Source organism: Hyperolius riggenbachi, chromosome 3 (genome assembly GCF_040937935.1).
Source record: "Hyperolius riggenbachi isolate aHypRig1 chromosome 3, aHypRig1.pri, whole genome shotgun sequence".
NCBI classification, from domain to species: Eukaryota; Metazoa; Chordata; class Amphibia; order Anura; family Hyperoliidae; genus Hyperolius; species Hyperolius riggenbachi.
Genome location: NC_090648.1, coordinates 106,610,026 through 106,629,202, shown reverse-complemented (window position 1 = coordinate 106,629,202; position 19,177 = coordinate 106,610,026). Strand labels below are relative to the sequence as shown.

Below are 19,177 nucleotides of genomic sequence, written 5' to 3'. Positions count from 1 at the left end.
ACTCACTGCCTGAAGGGGCTCCCTGGCACTCACTCACTACCTAAAGGGCCTCCCTGTCACTCACTCACTACCTAAAGGGGCTCCCTGTCACTCACTCACTACCTAAAGGGGCTCCCTGGCACTCACTCACTACCTAAAGGGGCTCCCTGGCACTCACTCACTACCTAAAGGGGCTCCCTGGCACTCACTCACTACCTAAAGGGGCTCCCTGTCACTCACTCACTACCTAAACGGGCTCCCTGGCACTCACTCACTGCCTGAAGGGGCTCCCTGGCACTCACTTACTACCTAAAGGGCCTTTCTGTCACTCACTCACTGCCTAAAGGGGCTCCCTGGCACTCACTCACTGCCTGAAGGGGCTCCCTGGCACTCACTCACTACCTAAAGGGCCTCCCTTTCACTCACTCACTGCCTAAAGGGGCTCCCTGGAACTCACTCACTGCCTGAAGGGGCTCCCTGGCACTCACTCACTGCCTAAAGGGGCTTCCTGGCACTCACTCACTACCTAAAGGGGCTCCCTGGCACTCACTCACTACCTAAAGGGGCTCCCTGTCACTCACTCACTACCTAAACGGGCTCCCTGGAACTCACTCACTGCCTGAAGGGGCTCCCTGGCACTCACTCACTACCTAAAGGGCCTTTCTGTCACTCACTCACTGCCTAAAGGGGCTCCCTGGCACTCACTCACTGCCTGAAGGGGCTCCCTGGCACTCACTCACTACCTAAAGGGCCTCCCTTTCATTCACTCACTGCCTAAAGGGGCTCCCTGGAACTCACTCACTGCCTGAAGGGGCTCCCTGGCACTCACTCACTGCCTAAAGGGGCTCCCTGGCACTCACTCACTACCTAAAGGGGCTCCCTGGCACTCACTCACTACCTAAAGGGGCTCCCTGTCACTCACTATCGGGGTCCCTGTCACTCACTACCTAATTGGAGGCGCCTGTCACTCACTAGCTAACCTGGGGGTCCCTGTCACTCACTACCTAACTTGGGGGGCTACCATATTAAGGGGGCATTCTGTCTATTTATGTGAAATGCTGTCTATTTATGTGCCTCATGACTGCTGAATTTGTCTTGTTGGGAGCCTTATGATTTGTTGGGGGCCTCAAGATTGCTGAATTTATCTTGTTGGGGGCCTCATGATTTGTTGGGAGCCTCATGATTTCTGAATTTGTCTTGTTGGGGGCCTCATGATTTGTTGGAGGCCTCATGATTGCTGAATTTGTCTTGTTGGGGGCTCATGATTTGTTGGGGGCCTCATGATTGCTGAATTTGTCTTGTTGGGGGTCACATGATTGCTAACTGCGAGACTATGGGAAAAGCTGAATCCTTATCATATGAGACAATAGCATTAAACCTACTTTTTTAGCTTTTTAAAACAGAAAATAAAACTGGGAGGTTCTAAAAAATTGAATACATTTTTCAGGAGTAGGATGGATGAAATTGTTTATCTTCACAGTTTATTTTCAACTTGGATTTTCCATAATGTTCATGTATGAGTTAAAACGTTTGTACAGTATTTAGTTTAAATTGCTGTTGCCACTTTGCGATAGATAAGTGACTTTTGGGTTGCAGTTTGGGCACTCGGCCTCCAAAAGGTTCGCCACCACTGTCCTAATCTGATGTCCCACCATTGCTAGGTTCATGTAAATTTGTCTCCACCTGTTACCACACCTATATTCTGGTCCATGGCCCACCCATTTTTTGGTGTGGCGCGATAAGCACGCCGCACAACGTGATCCTCATATTTTTGGCACGCTAGCTGCAGTGTGCTGAATTCTGCTGCCTACAGTATGTACAATATACGCTGTTCTCTAGTGCCTGCACTGTGTGCTGATTTACCTCCAGTGTGTACAGTGTAAGGTGTTACTTTGTGCCTTTACTGATTGTAAACCAGCTATATTGTATGCTGATCCCTGCTACTTTCAGTATGTACAGTATTAGCTGTAAAGCCTGGTACACACATACAATTTTGATTAGCCAATTTTAGCTCTGTTCATAAAATTCATTGTCTTTTGGCCCACTTACTGCACGGGGGTCAGTGATTGACCAATCAAAATTGTATGTGCGTATACATCTTTGATCTATGCCTATACTGATTGTAAATTATCTAAATAAAGGACAGGGGGCTCCATCCAATATTTCGATGGGCAGGCCCGTTATCTGTAGCTTACACCGCTGCTAAGTTCATGTACATTTAACCCCACCCATGGTCACGCCCACTCACCTCATGGCCACGGCCATTTTTACCTCCCCACCTGGTGCCCACAGGTGCCCCCGATCTCCAAGGACCCTAGAAACGCCCCTGGTGCCCAGTATATGTAGGCAGGGGTATATGTGCCCAGTATATGTAGGCAGTGGTATATGTTCCCAGTATATATAGCCAGGGGTATATGTGCCCAGTATATGTAGGCAGGGGTATATGTGCCCAGTATATATAGCCAGAGGTATATGTGCCCAGTATATGTAGTCAGGGGTATATGTTCCCAGTATATATAGGCAGGGGTATATGTGCCCAGTATATGTAGGCAGGGGTATATGTGCCCAGTATATGTAGGCAGGGGTATATGTGCCCAGTATATATAGCCAGGGGTATATGTGCCCAGTATATATAGCCAGGGGTATATGTGCCCAGTATATGTAGGCAGGGGTATATGTGCCCAGTATATACAGCCAGGGGTATATGTGCCCAGTATATATAGCCATGGGTATATGTGCCCAGTATATGTAGGCAGGGGTATATGTCCCCAGAATACGTAGCCAGGTGTGCTCAGCTGGGGATGCTCATTCGGATTCCGCGGAAATGCAATTTCCGAAATTCCGATCGGAAATTGCATTTCCGTATCGGAATGCGGAAATCGGTAATGCAAGTGCCGTAGGCGGATTTCCGCCGGAAATCACGGAAATTTCCGCCGGAAATCGCGGAAAATCTTTAACATCGATTTTCTCAAAAACTATAAGGTCTTTTTGAAAACTTTTTTTTGCATCTTGTTCACAAGATTTGGTTTAATTAACGCTGAAAATTTGGTGTTTCTAGGACTTAAGGGGGCTTTTCTATTAACCACTAAAGTCGGCGTTTTTTTACTGTAATGTGAAATGCAGAAAATCTGCATCTGCCTATTTTCTGCATTTTACATTACAGTAAAAATCCGCCGACTTTAGCAGTTAATAGCAAAGCCCCCGTAAGTCCTAGAAACACCAAATTTTCAGGGTTTATTAAACAGAACCTTCTGAGCAAGATGCAAAAAAAAAGTTTTTAAAAAGACCTTATAGTTTTTGAGAAAATTGATATTAAAGTCGGGAGGAATTTCCGCGATTTCCGGCGGAAATTCCGGCTTGGAATGCGGAAATTGGTAGCGGAAAGCGGAATCGATAATCGGTACATGACGGAATGCGGAATTACCACGGAATCGGAATTTGGCGTTCCGACCATCCCTATGCTCCAGCAGGAGGGGAGCAGCGCAGTGGAGGGAAAGCCATGGGCTCAGTGGTGAAGGGCGGACGTCTTCCCCCCCCTTCCCTCACCTTAGGAGGCTCTCCCACCCTCGCTCTCCCCTCCGGAACGAAGTGTGCAGCGGCTGGCAGCGGGCGGAACTTACCTCGTCTCTTCGCAGGCTCCGGATGGATTAGCCGCTACTCTGGTCTGGTCCAGACCAGAGTGCGGCACCAGAACTTCAGGCGCAGGAGCGAGATGAGGTAAGTTCTGTCTGCTGCCAGCCGCTGCACACCTCGTTCTGGAGGGGAGAGCGAGGGAGGGAGAGCCCCCTAAGGTGAGGGAAGGGGGGGAGACGTCCGCCCTTCCCCACTGTGCCCATAGCTCTCCCTCTCCTCTGCGCTGCTCCCCTCCTGCTGGCTGCACAGGCACGCGGCCAGGGGGGAGCAGCGGGCGGCCAGGGTCGGGCAGATGCCCGGTTTTGCCATATGTGTGGACGCCCATGGATAGGCACCTTCCCCCAGTATAGATTAGATAGGCAGCTGTCCCCAGTATAGATTAGATAGGCAGCTGTCCCCAGTATATATTAGATAGGCAGCTTCCCCAGTATAGATTAGATAGGCAGCTGTCCCCAGTATAGATTAGATAGGCAGCTGTCCCCAGTATAGATTAGATAGGCACCTTCCCCCAGTATAGATTAGATAGGCAGCTGTCCCCAGTATAGATTAGATAGGCAGCTTCCCTCAGTATAGATTAGATAGGCGACTGTCCCCAGCATAGATTAGATAGGCAGCTGTCCCCAGTATAGATAAGATAGGCAGCTGTCCCCAGTATAGATTAGATAGGCAGCTTCCCCCAGTATAGATTAGATAAATAGCTTCCCCCAGGGAGGCAAGAGTAAGGAGGAGGGGGCACTGGGTGGAGCGGCGGGGGGCAGTGGGCAATCCAAACGCACCTCTGATCGCCGCAGACACAGCCTCCAGCTCCTTCCGACTTCCTCCTCTGGTGTAGCTCGCATTGGTAACAGCGCCCCCTGTGCGTCATCACAGGGGGCGCTGTAACCAAGGTGACGGATGCCGGTGGGAGGAAGTCAGAAGCACATAGAAGCTGTGCCTGCCTCGATCTGAACAGAAGGGGAGTTTTAAACTGCTCGCTCCCCCCGCCGCTCCGCCCAGTGCTGCCTCCTGCCGCTGAATTGATCTGGGGCACCATGGCAACAGGTTCTGGGAGGTGCCCCGGATAAAAGGTCCTAGCGACCCACTACATCTCTCAGCATGCTTTTGTTTGGGGAGACATGAGGTGGCTATACACCATACAATTTTTTCTTTTTATCTTTTAAAGAGGAACTTTCTTGAATATAACTTAAAGAAAACCTGTAACAACAAAAAGTTCCCCTGGGGGGTACTCACCTCAGTAGGGGGAAGCCTCATAGTAGGCGGAGGCCTCCGGATCCTAATGAGGCTTCTCCCGTCCCCCTGTGTCTCACGGCAGTCTCGCTGTGCCCTTCCGAACAGCGGGGATGTAAATATTTACCTTCCCGGCTCCAGTGCAGGCGCAGTATCGGCTCTCCGCTCGGAGATAAGTGGAAATAGCCGATCGCTGTCGGACCATTCTACTGCGCAGGTGCAAGTCTCATGCGCCTGTGTAGTAGAGCGGACCCGACGGAAATCGGCTATTTCCGCCTATCTCCGGGCTGAGGGCCACAACAGCGCTCCCGCTGGAGCCAGGTAAGGTAAATAAATTCAGCTTGTCAGGCTTGTCGAGCCCGGATTGGTGGAGACTTCGGGGGAGTATTTATACACCTTGTAGCCTTGGACAGGTCTTAAAGCTATGTCTGTATTTACTACAGGCCAAAGGGTTGAGTTTAGATATAGTAGGAATGAGGCATAAGGTATATTTTATATGCATCTCATAAGATCTCAGAGTTTTAGGGTTGAGGCCCATGTCTTGTGTATTCTTTTTAGTCACAAACTGAATCAAAAGCAATTACATTTTCACATATTCTGTACCAAAATAAAAGACTTGTAAAATTAAAACAAAGTAACAGAATTTAACCACTTGCCGACCGCACGCTTATACCGTGCGTCGGCAAAGTGGCAGCTGCAGGACCAGCGACGCAGTACTGCGTCGCCAGCTGCAGGCTGATTAATCAGGAAGCAGCCGCTCGCGCGAGCGGCTGCTTCCTGTCAATTCACGGCGGGGGGCTCCGTGAATAGCCTGCGGGCCGCCGATGGCGGCTCGCAGGCTAAATGTAAACACAAGCGGAAATAATCCGCTTTGTTTACATTGTACGGCGCTGCTGCGCAGCAGCGCCGTAAGGCAGATCGGCGATCCCCGGCCAATCAGCGGCCGGGGATCGCCGCCATGTGACAGGGGACGTCCTGTCACTGGCTGCACAGGACGGATAGCGTCCTGTGCAGCCCGGATCACCGGGGGGGGGGGAAGGTAGGAGAGGGAGGGGGAGAATGTCGCCGCGGAGGGGGGCTTTGAGGTGCCCCCCCCCCTGCAACATGCCTGCACGCAGGAGCGATCAGACCCCCCCTGCACATAGATTGGCTTACTGACATTCAAATCCTTGCACAATCTGGGCCCTGGATACCTGAAGGACTTGTTGCAACTACATCACACCCCCCACAATCTTAGATCAAAAGGACGTAACACCTTGGTCACCCCCAGAGTCCACCTCAAAACCTTTGGAGACAGAGCCTTTTGTCATGCTGCCCCTACACTTTGGAACTCCCTGCCACACCCAATCAGGACAGCCCCATCCCTGGAAACATTTAAGTCTAAACTGAAAACCTACCTTTTCAGTCTGGCATTCATGAACATCTGACTATCCCCTCTGTAACACAACCCAGCCTGAAACCCTGTATTAATCTGAGACACAGCTATGCGCTTTGAGTCCTATGGGAGAAAAGCGCTTTACAAATGATATTGTATTGTATTATATTGTATTGTATTGCACATCATCCCCATAGGGGGGAAAAAAGGGGGGCGATCTGATCGCTCTGCGTGCACCCTGATCTGTGCTGGGGGCTGCAGAGCCCACCCAGCACAGATCACAACAAACAGCGCTGGTCCTTAAGGGGGGGGTAAAGGGTGGGTCCTCAAGTGGTTAAGAGAAACAACATATATTGTTACCTTAGGAACGTGGATTTTTAAATATGTATACCATGATGGTATATTACTATTATTTTTTGCTAATAAGGTCTCATAATCATCGATGGTGTACAATGAGAAAGCAAAAGACACAAAACATAAAAAAAGACACTAACTTATAGTTAGCACTGTTTATTGTAAATCTACAGTGGGTGTAAATGGAAAAATAGTGCGTTTTTTCTATTTTTTACATTCATTTCCCTTTAAAATGCATAGAAAATAAGGTATTTACTATACAAAATTTTCACACACTAAAAGCCTAATTTGTCCTCGAAAAAACAATAAATAGATCATTTAGCTGTGATAAGGAGTAATAAAGTTATTGGCAAATGAATGGGAGCAGTGCTGGTATGTGAAAATTGCTCTCGTCCTGAAGTAGTTAAATACAACAAATGTGTGTCCTCCACCCTTGAGACCATTGCTCCTCTGCGCACCAAACATCTTACTCCACACCATCATGCACACAGTGGTTTGATAACTCTATTAAAGAGCTGAAAAGACAGGGCTGGAAACTTGAAAGACAGTGGCGCAAATCTCAGTCCCCAGAAGACAAACATGCCTTAATCCTAAAACTGAAGAACTACCAAGCAGTAGTCACCAAGAAAAAGTCATCCTTTCTATCAGATGAGATTGCAAATGCAGTAAACAAACCAGCTCAACTGTTCCGCACAGTAGAAAAACTCTGCAACCCGGCATGCCAAAAATTCAATATCCAGTCCTCAAAGGACCTCTGTGACAAATTTGCCCATTTCTTCTCAGACAAAGTTTCTGCTATTCGGTCCGCCATCCAGCTTACAGCATCTGAGCATAATATAGGACCAAAGACCATTAGCAGAGACAACGTAACACCTTGGTCATACTTCAAGGTAATTGATGAAGTCACATCAAGCATCCTCCTCCACCACCTCCGCCAGACTACCTGTAACCTGGATCCTGGCCCAACACAGTTCATGTTGAACTGCCCCGACCTGTTTATATACCGGTATTCCTCAAAAATGTAAACTGTTCCTTACAATTGGCACCGACTAACCAGCAAGCTCGTGGTGACCCAGAACTCATTGGAGTGTGTAAGGGACTACAATGGTCCTAAAAGCCCCCTTACTAAGATGTTAAGAAAAACAAAAGTTTGCTTTCCTAAAACAGAAAGAATTTGCGATAATTCAGGTTGGAGCGAGCTCGAGATGTCTCCCAGGCACCACTGCTGAATATATGCAAATTAACCATTGTACCCTTAGAAGCTAAACACACCTCCAGAACCGCTGGAATGCAATGATGTGTCAGCTTGTTAATATGTACAGAGCCATAATAATCCAACATGCATACAGACTGTTTCAGATTGTTTGATCCTCATCAGTGCATGGCATGGATTAATTTGGCTCTATGGAGTAGGGCTTGTAAATCCGAGAGGCACAGACTAACCAGCAAGCTCGTGGTGACCCAGAACTCATTGGAGTGTGTAAGGGACTACAATGGTCCTAAAAGCCCCCTTACTAAGATGTTAAGAAAAACAAAAGTTTGCTTTCCTAAAACAGAAAGAATTTGCGATAATTCAGGTTGGAGTGAGCTCGAGATGTCTCCCAGGCACCACTGCTGAATATATGCAAATTAACCATTGTACCCTTAGAAGCTAAACACACCTCCAGAACCGCTGGAATGCAATGATGTGTCCATGCCATGCACTGATGAGGATCAAACAATCTGAAACAGTCTGTATGCATGTTGGATTATTATGGCTCTGTACATATTAACAAGCTGACACATCATTGCATTCCAGCGGTTCTGGAGGTGTGTTTAGCTTCTAAGGGTACAATGGTTAATTTGCATATATTCAGCAGTGGTGCCTGGGAGTCATCTCGAGCTCACTCCAACCTGAATTATCGCAAATTCTTTCTGTTTTAGGAAAGCAAACTTTTGTTTTCCTTACAATTGGGGATATTTCCTACTTTACTGAAGGAAGCAATCATCGGCCTCTTAGATCCACAGGCTCCAATATGCTAGTCATACCCAGAGTCCACCTGAAAACTTTTGGTCCCAGAGCCTTCTGTCATGCCGCTCCTACATTACGGAACGCCTTACCTCAGCAGATCAGGACAGCTCCATCTCTGGATGTGTTTAAAATCAGACTGAAAACTTACCCGTTCAGTCTGGCATTTGCAGAAATATCATTTTGTTGTATTAACACTTCATGTTACTACCAATTACTGAATCTGAGAGAGCCTAAGCGCTTTGAGGTCCTATGGGAGAAAATCGCTATAGAAATGTTATTGTATGGTATTGTATTAAGATTTAACACTTATTGAACAATCTCAAATAAAGTGGCGTAACTATAGTGACCATGGGGTGCCTGCTCCTCCCCCTTCTCCAGAGTAGTGCAGTGGAGCAGTTTAATATTTACCTGCTCCCGTGATGCTTTCGAGTCTCCTATGATCCTCCTGTCAGCCACGCGCTCTATGCTGCATACCTCTGGTTCCTGGGGCAAGACACGTGAATAGAAGAGACACAACGCATCGCTGAAGCAGGTAAATATTACACTGCTCTGCTGCACTTCTCTGCTATGGTGTCAGGAAAAAAGGGAAGGGTGGAAGTTTGATTCAAGGAGGACGCCCCATGCTAGTTTCGCTGGGTAACTCTCATGGGTTGTTGTTCCCCCTTGGTTAAAACTGAAAACATTTAAATCAGAAAAAACATTTCACCAGTGTGCTCCGCTAGATGGGAAGACAGTGTACTATTCTTTTACGTCTTACAATAATGCATATTTTAAGCTCTCAAGGGCCACATAATATGGCAAGGAGGGCTACATTTGGCCTGCTGGCCTTATGTTTCACACATGTGCCATAGAGGGTTCCCGGCCATCTGTACAAGCTTGTTGTCGTTGCAATTCCGTGCCTTCCTTGAAAGCCTTTGGAATCACTGGCGTCCCTGAGTGCTTCCGGAGATGAGCGCATCCGGACTGCGCATGCACAAGCCCATACTCACAAGTGTGCACTCATCTTGGAAGTACTCTGAAGCCTTCATGAGGACTCCCGAAGGCGTATTCGAAAAGTTGGTTGAATAACTCCAACAGAGACAGCAGTGGACCAAGGATACAGACAGAAGGCTAGGAAGGATCTATGGGCTCTAGAGCCTTCCCTCTTCTTAGGTGAGAATCTAATCCTATACAATAAAGCGCAAGTGTCCCTGAGTCTGTCCCTGTGTTGGTGCGTTGCGCTACTGCGCATGTCAAGCACTGGCAGCCATTGGGACAGGACGCAGGGCGGGCGGGCTGAGCGTGCTGATGTGTGTGCGCGTGCCGGGCGGCAGACGGGTGTGCACTCGGTGGACGGGTGCGTACGCGCACTGACTGGCAGCGGTGGTGGCGTGAAGAGACCTAGACCCCGTTTTTAAACGGCTTAAGTCAACTAGTTTTTTTAAGAAATTTGCTGATTTTTTTTTACCAATATTTATTTATAAATTGTTTAGTCATTGTTTGCCCATTGTAAAATCTTTGCTCACCGTGATTTACATTCTTAATGGACACCTGAGATGAAAATAAACTAATTTAATAAACAATTGTATCTATCTCCATTCTTCTAAAAATGAGTTTTTAAGATATTCCACAGTTTTATTTTATATTTTAATCTACGTTTTAAGTTTTTACTGTTTTATTGTTTTTGGTCAATGACACATTCATTGAAGTATGCCAGAGCTAAAATCTATGAACTATTGACCTTTTTATCTCTTTCCTGCTCTCAGAAGCTATTTTCTGCTAGGAAAGTTTTTTATAGTTGTAATTCTTATCAGTGAGGGTCACACTGTAGTCTGACCAAGTCATGACAGGAACTGCCACTTACATACCTGATGTTTAACTCTTTTAGGGAGAGAGAGAAAAAAAGGAACACTGCATAGTTATTTGTGTGCTAGGCACTGTCCATCTCATCATGTCACATGTCACCTCGGGTATCCATTAAAAGTTTCATAGGCGGCAACATCTTTAATGCTAATGACTGTTGTGTGTTCCAAAGTGAGTAGAAACAACTGGTCTCCCAGAGCGCTCTGGAGCAGAAGACTGTGTGACCCCATAGCCTAGGCTATACATTACGGGGGGAGGGGGGGGGTAACATATCAATGTACAGCAATATATAGATACTGTATAAAGAGAGTTGCTGATGCCAAAAACAGGATAACTAATATAAAATGGGGTACCATGAATAGTGTATTACATTCTATATGTCATTACAGTGCCTCTTTTTAAATTCAGGCTGGGTTCACAGTGGTCAGTTGCATAGCACACGGGTTATAATGAGTGTGAACTGCAATGGAGACTGGACGTAAACATTAATGCAAAACCTGCATGCAGCGAGTTAAAACAACAACAACAGCACCATTTCTATAACGCTTTTCTCTCATAGGACTCAAAGCACTTAGGCTCTCTAAGATTCAGTATTTGGTAGTAGAATGAAGTATTAACACAACAAAAATGGTATTTCTGCAAATGCCAAACTGAACAGGTGGGTTTTCAGTCTGGATTTAAACACGTCCAGAGATAGAGCTGTCCTGATCTGCTGAGGTAAGGAGTTCCATAACGTAGGAGCGGCATGACAGAAGGCTTACGGGACCAAAAGTTTCCCAGTGGACTCTGGGTATGGCTAGATTATTGGCGCCCGTGGATATGAGATTGCAGGGATTGCTATGCAGCTGCAACGCTGCAACATTTTGTTCATGTATCCAGGGCCAAGATTACGAAGTGACTTAAATGTCAGTAAGCCGAACATGATCAGTTACAACGCAGTACTGTAAACAAGCCCATAGAACTGTGTGGGCAGTGAGTTGGCATGCAGAATTATTCTGTAACACGCAAAAGCATATCTACATCAGGGGCGGACTGACCATTAGGGCACTCGGGCACGGACCGAGGGCCCGTGGTCAGGGGGGCCCGCCGCCCGCCAGAGAGCCCTGAGCACGAGGGGAGACAGCCAGCGAAGGAGGGCGATGGGCAGAGCAGCGGAGAAGGGGGGAAGTTCCCCCCCTTCTCTCACCTTGGGGCCCCCCTTCCTGGCTCTCCCCTCCAGAATCGGTAATGTGTCGGCACAGCGGCTGACAGCGGGCGGAGACTTACCGCTGTTCAGCCACCGGAGGGAGCGCTGATCTGTGTGCCACTAGTCTGGGCTTCTCAAGTAGTCCCCCCCCTCCAAACCTTGTCTGAGTTTGGAGGGGGGGGGGGAGACTACAAATAACTGTTGCCCATGGCCCCATTGTAGCTAGAACCGGCCCTGAGTATCAGCTGGAGCTCTATAATGGGGAACACTATAACGCTATAATGGAGGGCTGTACAGTGGGAGCACTATAATGGGGAACACTATAACGCTATAATAGAGGGCGGTAGAGTGGGAGCACTATAATAAGGGGTTACTATCCGGGGTAGCTCTATTACAGGAGGCACTATAAATAAGACCACTATGGAAGAAATGATAACAATATATTGCAGGGCAGGTATAATGGGAGCACTAAAACAGGGGGTCACTGTAAGTGGAGGCTCTATTACGGGGGAAGCTATAAACAAGCACTATGGGGGACATTGTAACAGAGGACACTATAGCTGGAGGAATGGAGGAATTCAAAGTAAAATGAAACTTTTTTGATAATGTCACATTATGTAACATGTTTGTATATTCATTGCGAAGATAAAGTACATCTAAATGATTAATTTTAGTTTTAATTAGTGTGGAAAATGGTTACAACTTCTTAATGTTCTTTATTTCCGCACTTTCTGTCCTAACAGGATCTGGGAGAAATCCCTCTAACGCAGGTAAAGTGCAGGAGGAAAAGGCGGTGCATCTGTGTTACATCATTTCCTGTCAGCTGACACTTCCAAGATTCTTGAATTCATTGATGTACACAAGTGGTACAGCATTCTTGTCTCTGTCCCACTGTCTTCCTCATTTCTCTCTTTCAGGACCGATTAAAGCGGACTGAACTCAGAACTTCCTCTCTGCTCTGCAAGATATGCAACAGCATAATAACCTAAAAAAATTCTTTGATTAGACACAGATGGGGGGAATTAGACAGGCTAAACTCTCTAAATACGTACAGAGTGCATGTCTCTCTGTTTTTCTTCTGTCCTATGTCAAGTGTTCAGGTCCACTTTAAAACAGAATTTAGCCTTCTTAAAACTGAAGTTATTTGCAATGAGTCAGGTTGGAGTGAGCATATGAGGTGTTCCACAGTGCATTGCTGCTGAATAAGTAAATGCCTCTTTGTTGTCGCTGAAAGCTAGCCACACCTTCAGAACCGCTGGAATGCAATGATGTGTCAGCTTGTTAATTGTACAGAACCACAGCGATCCAACATGCAGCCTACAAACTGTTTCGGACTGGTCTGATCCTCAGCAGTGCATGGCATGGATTAATAAGGCTTTATGGGGTAGGACTTGAAACACTAATAATTACAGATTGCCCAACAAGCTCATGGTGAAGCTTCCTATATAATAACAGCCCTGTCGCTGCATCCTCCTGTGTCTGTGCATTGTGCCTAGCGCGCATGCGCAGCACACGGACGGACTTCAAACAGCGAGGAGACCGGTGCAGGGGAACAGGCGGACATGTGCATTTGTGCCCATGCATTGCGGCTGTGCGCGGGTCACGAACGTGTGCACGTTGCGCAAGGGGGAGGTGGTCCACCCGTTTTTCAATGGGCTAGCCTTTAACTAGTAGGGCCATATTACTGTATATACTCGCGTATAAGCCTAATTTTTCAGCACAAAAAATAGCTAAAAAGTTACCCCCTCGTCTGATATGCGGGTCATTGGAGCAGAACGGATGGTGCAACAGGTTTTGTTACTGGCAGAGGAGTGTAAGGATTGAGCACTAGTGATCCTGCTCTTGCCAGCTGGCTCCCTGCTGTGCCCGTGCCCCCCATCCCCTGCAACGTGGTGTGCAGAGTGCACTGCTTAGGACTACCTGTATCCCCTGGCTTGTGGAGAGGAGCGTGCAAGCAACATGTCAGCGGGGCAATGATCGGGATTCTTCCTGTGTGGCAACTGCTGTGTCTCATATCTATGACACCATCTAATGGTGCCTTAAGACACAGCTGTATCATCCTTGGGACACATCTGGCTATGGGGAGAGGGGCTGACTTGCACTGGGGCATATCAGGCTACTGTGGAGGGGGCTGTACTGGGTAGGGGGCTAATACGCGAGTCAATCACTTTTTCCTGGTTTCTGAGGGAAAGTGTGTACCTCGGCTTATACACGGGTCGGCTTATTTGCGAGTATATACGGTAATCCAAAACCAACAAAATTTTTTGCTGGGATTTGCCTTTGAATTACTGTTAACACGTGTAAAATTCTGTCAAGGCAACAAACTAGATACCCCGGTTTTCTTGAACACAACAAATGCTTCAAAAGCCTGCAGACATAAAAGGGATCACAATAAATGGATAGATATTTATTGTACAAAGCTGAAAAATAACTACCCAATTTTCCAACCTCAGGTGATTTTGGCAGGTGCAGCAGATCAGTCACAGTAATGTTGAGTACAGTTAGGTGGTTTCCATAGATATAAATACAACATTTACAATAACACCATAATCATTAAAAAATAATAATCACATAAATAGCAAACAATATGAATAAAAAAACAGGTAAAGTGCAAAATTTTATTTTCAGAGATTCCTAGATCCCGAGATGGATTATGTAATGCAGCCTTAGGCAAGGTAGTAGATTTGGCGACCCCTTGTGGTCCTTTTGGTCAGCTGAATCATTGAGAGGTCAAAGAAGGTGACAGATGGGCCCCTTGACACCCACTATGCCCCAAGTACCTGCCTAGGCGGCCTGGTGGATGATCCTGCTCTGCTGTGATGGTTGAAGCACTGGATAGTAACAGAGCAGGATCATCCACCAGACAACCTAGGCAAGTGCCTGGGGCCTAGTGAGTGTCAAGGGGCCCACCTGCTACCTTTTCTGACTTCTCTCCACTTCCGCTTACCAAAAGCACCACAAGGGGGCACCACACCTAATCTAGTACCTTGCCTAGAGCCCCATTACAACTTTACAACTTAATCCACCTCTGGATAGTAACAGCTATAGGTGACACCGCCGATGTAAACCCAACACATGTAATGCATTGCTTCTTTGGCTGCACATCCTCGTTATCTTCTGTAGTTTGGCATCACAGCCTAAAAATAAAAAGGATAACTTGTCATTAATTATCTGCATAAGAAGGAACTGTATAGTACAAAGATGTCACATATTGCAACACACTTCAGGAAGAACTGATAGGCCAGTCCAGTATCCAGTACAGCTTTTACTATTGAGAGCTATTTATAAAGAAGTTGTGATCTGCTAACAGATCAGCCCGTATTTGATTGTTGTTATTTGAAATCAGATCAACGCTTAAAGCAGGGGTATCAAACTCAAATACAAAGTGGGCCAAAATTGTACACTGGGGCCTAGTCGTGGGCCAACCTCAATGTCCACCTACCTCCTTTATAAAGTTCCCAAGTGTTTAATGCCCCCCCCCCCCCCTCTCCTATACAGTTCCCTAGTGTTCAGTGCTTTCCCCCTACCTTCTGTGAGAAAACGCGGAAAAGCCGCCGCGAGTACTCTTAGTAAGGCGGCTAATTCCGCGTCCCACATGGCAGCTTGCGCACATAGGCCTGCATCCACCAGCCTGACGGAGCGCGGAGTGGCCGCCGTATGCCCAGTGAACAGGGCGGCGGATTCCGTGTCCGACGCGGCGGTTTGCATGCATGGGCCTACCACTAGCAGGGAGGCTGAACGCGGGGAAACCGCCGCATGCTCTGACAGCGGTGCGGCTGGCCCCGCGTTCAAGCCAGCAGATACATTACAACACATGTCTGGTGTGGCTGGGACTGATAGTCCACACAGGTTCAGAAGGACGTGCGCGCGCGCTGAGAGGAAGAGCCTTTATGACAGTCAGAAGGGTGTCAGCTGATCCAGCCGGTCAGCTGACAATTCTACCAGGTTTCATTGGTCCAGCACTTAGGGGAGGCGCAGGAGAGCACTGGTGTATATATACTGGGTGCTGGTTATTTCTCAGGTGTCTGGCGTTGCGATCACTACGTGGTAGCACTCAGACCTTATCAGTATCTGTGATATTATCTGTTATATTTCAGACTAGTTCCAGGGTGTTGATGATCAAGGAACTCACACCCAAGACTAGGGAACTGTATTATCATTCTGTTATATATTAGACTAGTTCCAGGGTGTTGATGATCACGGAGCTCACACCTAAGACTAGGCATTGTTATTATCTGTTATGACTTTCTGCTTTCCTGACCACTCTCTTGATCTCTGATTTGGTACCTCACTACATCTGATACTCTGTTGCTGAACCCTGCTTGTCTTAAGATTCCGTATCTGTCTCCTGTCTCTGTGTATGAGCTGTCTGTCTGTTACCGACCTGGCCTGTCCGACCTCGAGAACTATCTTCCCTGTTGGGAGATAGTTCACAGACCTGTCAGTGACACTTCACCTTTGGTGTCACTCACACTCTGGTCCTTCCCATTCTCAGCCTGGCTCCGCCCCTTGGGGAGCATCAGACCATTGGAAGGAACCTGTTCTTTGAACAGTATCTCGTACTGCCTAGCACCCTCTATAGGGGTGCTCTCCTCAAAGTATTACTGTTGCACCAAACACTCATATTACTTAGGTGTCCAGAGGTTAGAGATATATCTGATTATCAGTGATACTGCAGATCATCAATAATCGGGTATATATCTGTATTTTCGGTGATACTGCAGATCACCGGTAATCAGATCCTCTCTGTGTTACACCGATCGGTACACCTTCCCCATATGGCTTCCCTGGTGATCTAGGGCTTCATCTCCAATATAGCTCCCCCTGGTGGTCTGGAGGGGACCAGACATAATGCAAAGTGGGGAATCTGCTTGAAGGCCAAATTCAATGGCTTTGAGGGCCAGATTTGGCCCGTGGGCCGGAGTTTGACATGTATGCCTTAAAGTGAACCTGAGGTGAAAATAAAATTATGATATAATGAAATGTATGTGTAGTACGGATGAAAAAAGAACATTACTAGTAAAGAAAAGAATCTCATATTTTTATTTTCAATTTTATAGCTTTATTTTAACCGGTTCAGCGCCACAGTGCCGAAAATCTCATGCATCCGAGCAACGTTCACCTCCCATTCATTCGCCTATAACTTTATTGCTACTTATCACAATGAATTGATCTATATCTTTTTTTTTCCACCACTAATTAGGCTTTCTTTGGGTAGTGCATTTTGCTAAGAATTATTTTTTTCTAAATCTATTTTAACAGAAAGATTAAGAAAGAAATGAAAAAAAATCATTATTTCTCAGTTTTTGGCCATTATAGTTTGAAATTAATATATGCTACTGTAATTAAAACTCATGTATTTTATTTGCCAATCTGTCCCGGTTATTACACCGTTTAAACGATGTCCCTATCACAATTTATGGCGACGATATTTTATTTAGAAATAAAGGTGCATTTTTTCAATTTGCGTCCATCACTATTTATAAGCTTATAATTTTAAATAATATAATAACATATTCTCTTGACATGCATATTTAAAAAGTTCAGACCCTTGGGTAACTATTTATGTTGTTTTTGGTTTTTTTTTTATTGTATTTTTTTTTTTTTATTAAAAAAATGTATGTGGGTAATTTTTGGTGTGGGAGGGAAATTGCTAAATTTAAATGTAAAATAATATTTTTTTTTAATTAAAAATGTATGTGGGTGCAGTTTACTATTTGGCCACAAGATGGCCACAGTGAAAAAAGTCCTGGATGCGAACGATCTCGCATCCAGGAACTAAAATGCTGGGGAGAAGTTTCCTGGGGGCAGAAATACCGCGCTCTCTGGATAGAAAGCTCTCGGTATTTCTGCGGGGAAGTTCGATCGGCGAATGGGAATTATATTCCCATTCACTGATCGGTGGGCTAGCGGCCGGAACGCGCGCGGGGGCGCGCCCGATCGCGCGCACCAGCCGGCGGCAGCAGCAGTGCCTATCTGGACGAGGAAGCTCGTCCAGATAGGCCGAACTGGTTAAAGATTGCATCAGACTGTCACTTTGGCAGTTTAGAATCCACACTCTGCCTTTTAAGCTGAAAAAGATAAGATAGAGTAATGACCCTTTGAACTGTCCTGCAGTAAAGGCTCATTACCTGTATTATCCCTGAGAGATATCAGCCCTTTGGCTTCTATTTACTTTTCAGGAAGTGGATTGAATTCAACAAGCTTTTCCACAAGCTCTTTTGTAGAGATAACAACTCAAGTGTTTTAACTTTTGTTGTATGGGAAAACAGAATGGGACTTAAAGAGACACTGAAGCGAAAAAAAATGATGATATTATGATTTGTATGTGTAGTACAGCTAAGAAATAAAACATTAAGATCACATATATCAGTCTAATTGTTTCCAGTACAGGAAGAGTTAAGAAACTCTAGTTGTTATCTCTATGAAAAAAAGCCATTCATCTCTACGACTTTCAAAGTCCTGGAGAGGGCTGTTATCTGACTTTTATTATCTCAACTGTAAGTGAACTAATTACTTTTTCTCTGCCAGAGGAGAGGTCATTAGTTCACAGACTGCTCTGAAAGAATCATTTTAAATGCTGAGTGTTGTGTAATCTGCACATATTATAGAATGATGCAATGTTAGAAAAAACACTGTATACCTGAAAATAAAAATATGAGGATATTTTCTTTGCTGCTAATCTTCTAGTAATTATTCATAGTACACAACCAATTCATTATATCATATTTTTTTTTTCGCTTCAGTGTCTCTTTAAGGACAACTGATGTAAGAAGAATATAGAGGCTGCCATATTTATTTCCTTTTAAACAATTATATGGAAATAATGCCAGAAACATCTGATCTGCATATGTTTGTTCAGGGTCTATGGCTAAAAGTATTAGAGGCAGCAGGGATAGCCGGGCAACTGGCATGGTTTAAAAGGAAACAAATATGGCAGCCTCCATATGCCACTTGTTTCAATTCTCCTTTAAGATAATTCCCCTGTACGGCTAATACTATAGGTGTGTATGTTTATCTCATCATGCCTCATGTTACTTCAGGTACACTTTAAAGATCACCCTATTTATAAAGACGTGAACTGAGTGTTTCACAGTACCTTACTGCATATATCATAAAGTAGTGCACTGTGGTTGCATTCACTTGAATGGAAAATAAGATTGCTAATGGCAAAAATAATCCAGGGCTCATTGACCTGCAGTGTGTCTGCCAACTGGCTCTTTCAAAAGTAGCAGATGGCAGCTAAGTGGTGAGCGGAATATTTGGAACAAACAACTCTTTTATAAAAGTGGAAATCATTTAAAGTCCACCTAAGAGGGATATGGAGGCTACCATATTTATTTCCTTTTAAACAATGCAGATTGCCTGGCTGTCCTGCTGATCTCTTTGGCTGAAGTAGTGGCTGATTCACACACCTAAAACAAGCATGCAGCTAATCCAGTCTGACTTCAGTCAGAAACAGAAACATTTGATCTGCATGCTTGTTCAGGGGCTATGGCTGAACGTATTGGAGACCATCAATCCGCAGGACAGTCAAGCAATCTGTATTGTTTAACGGGAAATAAACATG

At 45.8% G+C, this 19,177-nt stretch overlaps 1 protein-coding gene across 2 annotated transcripts in view; it reads right to left on the bottom strand.

Annotated features, from left to right (window-relative positions):
* Nucleotides 1–14,534: 14,534 nt before the first annotated feature.
* LOC137561088 (zinc metalloproteinase-disintegrin-like halysase) overlaps nt 14,535–19,177 on the bottom strand; it is a 136,234-nt gene continuing 131,591 nt past the window's right edge. For both annotated transcript variants that reach the window (XM_068272331.1, XM_068272332.1), the window contains exon 23: nt 14,535–14,744. In XM_068272331.1, the coding sequence (XP_068128432.1) occupies nt 14,718–14,744 (27 nt within the window). In that variant the 3' untranslated portion in view covers nt 14,535–14,717. The remainder of the gene's footprint in view (nt 14,745–19,177) is intronic.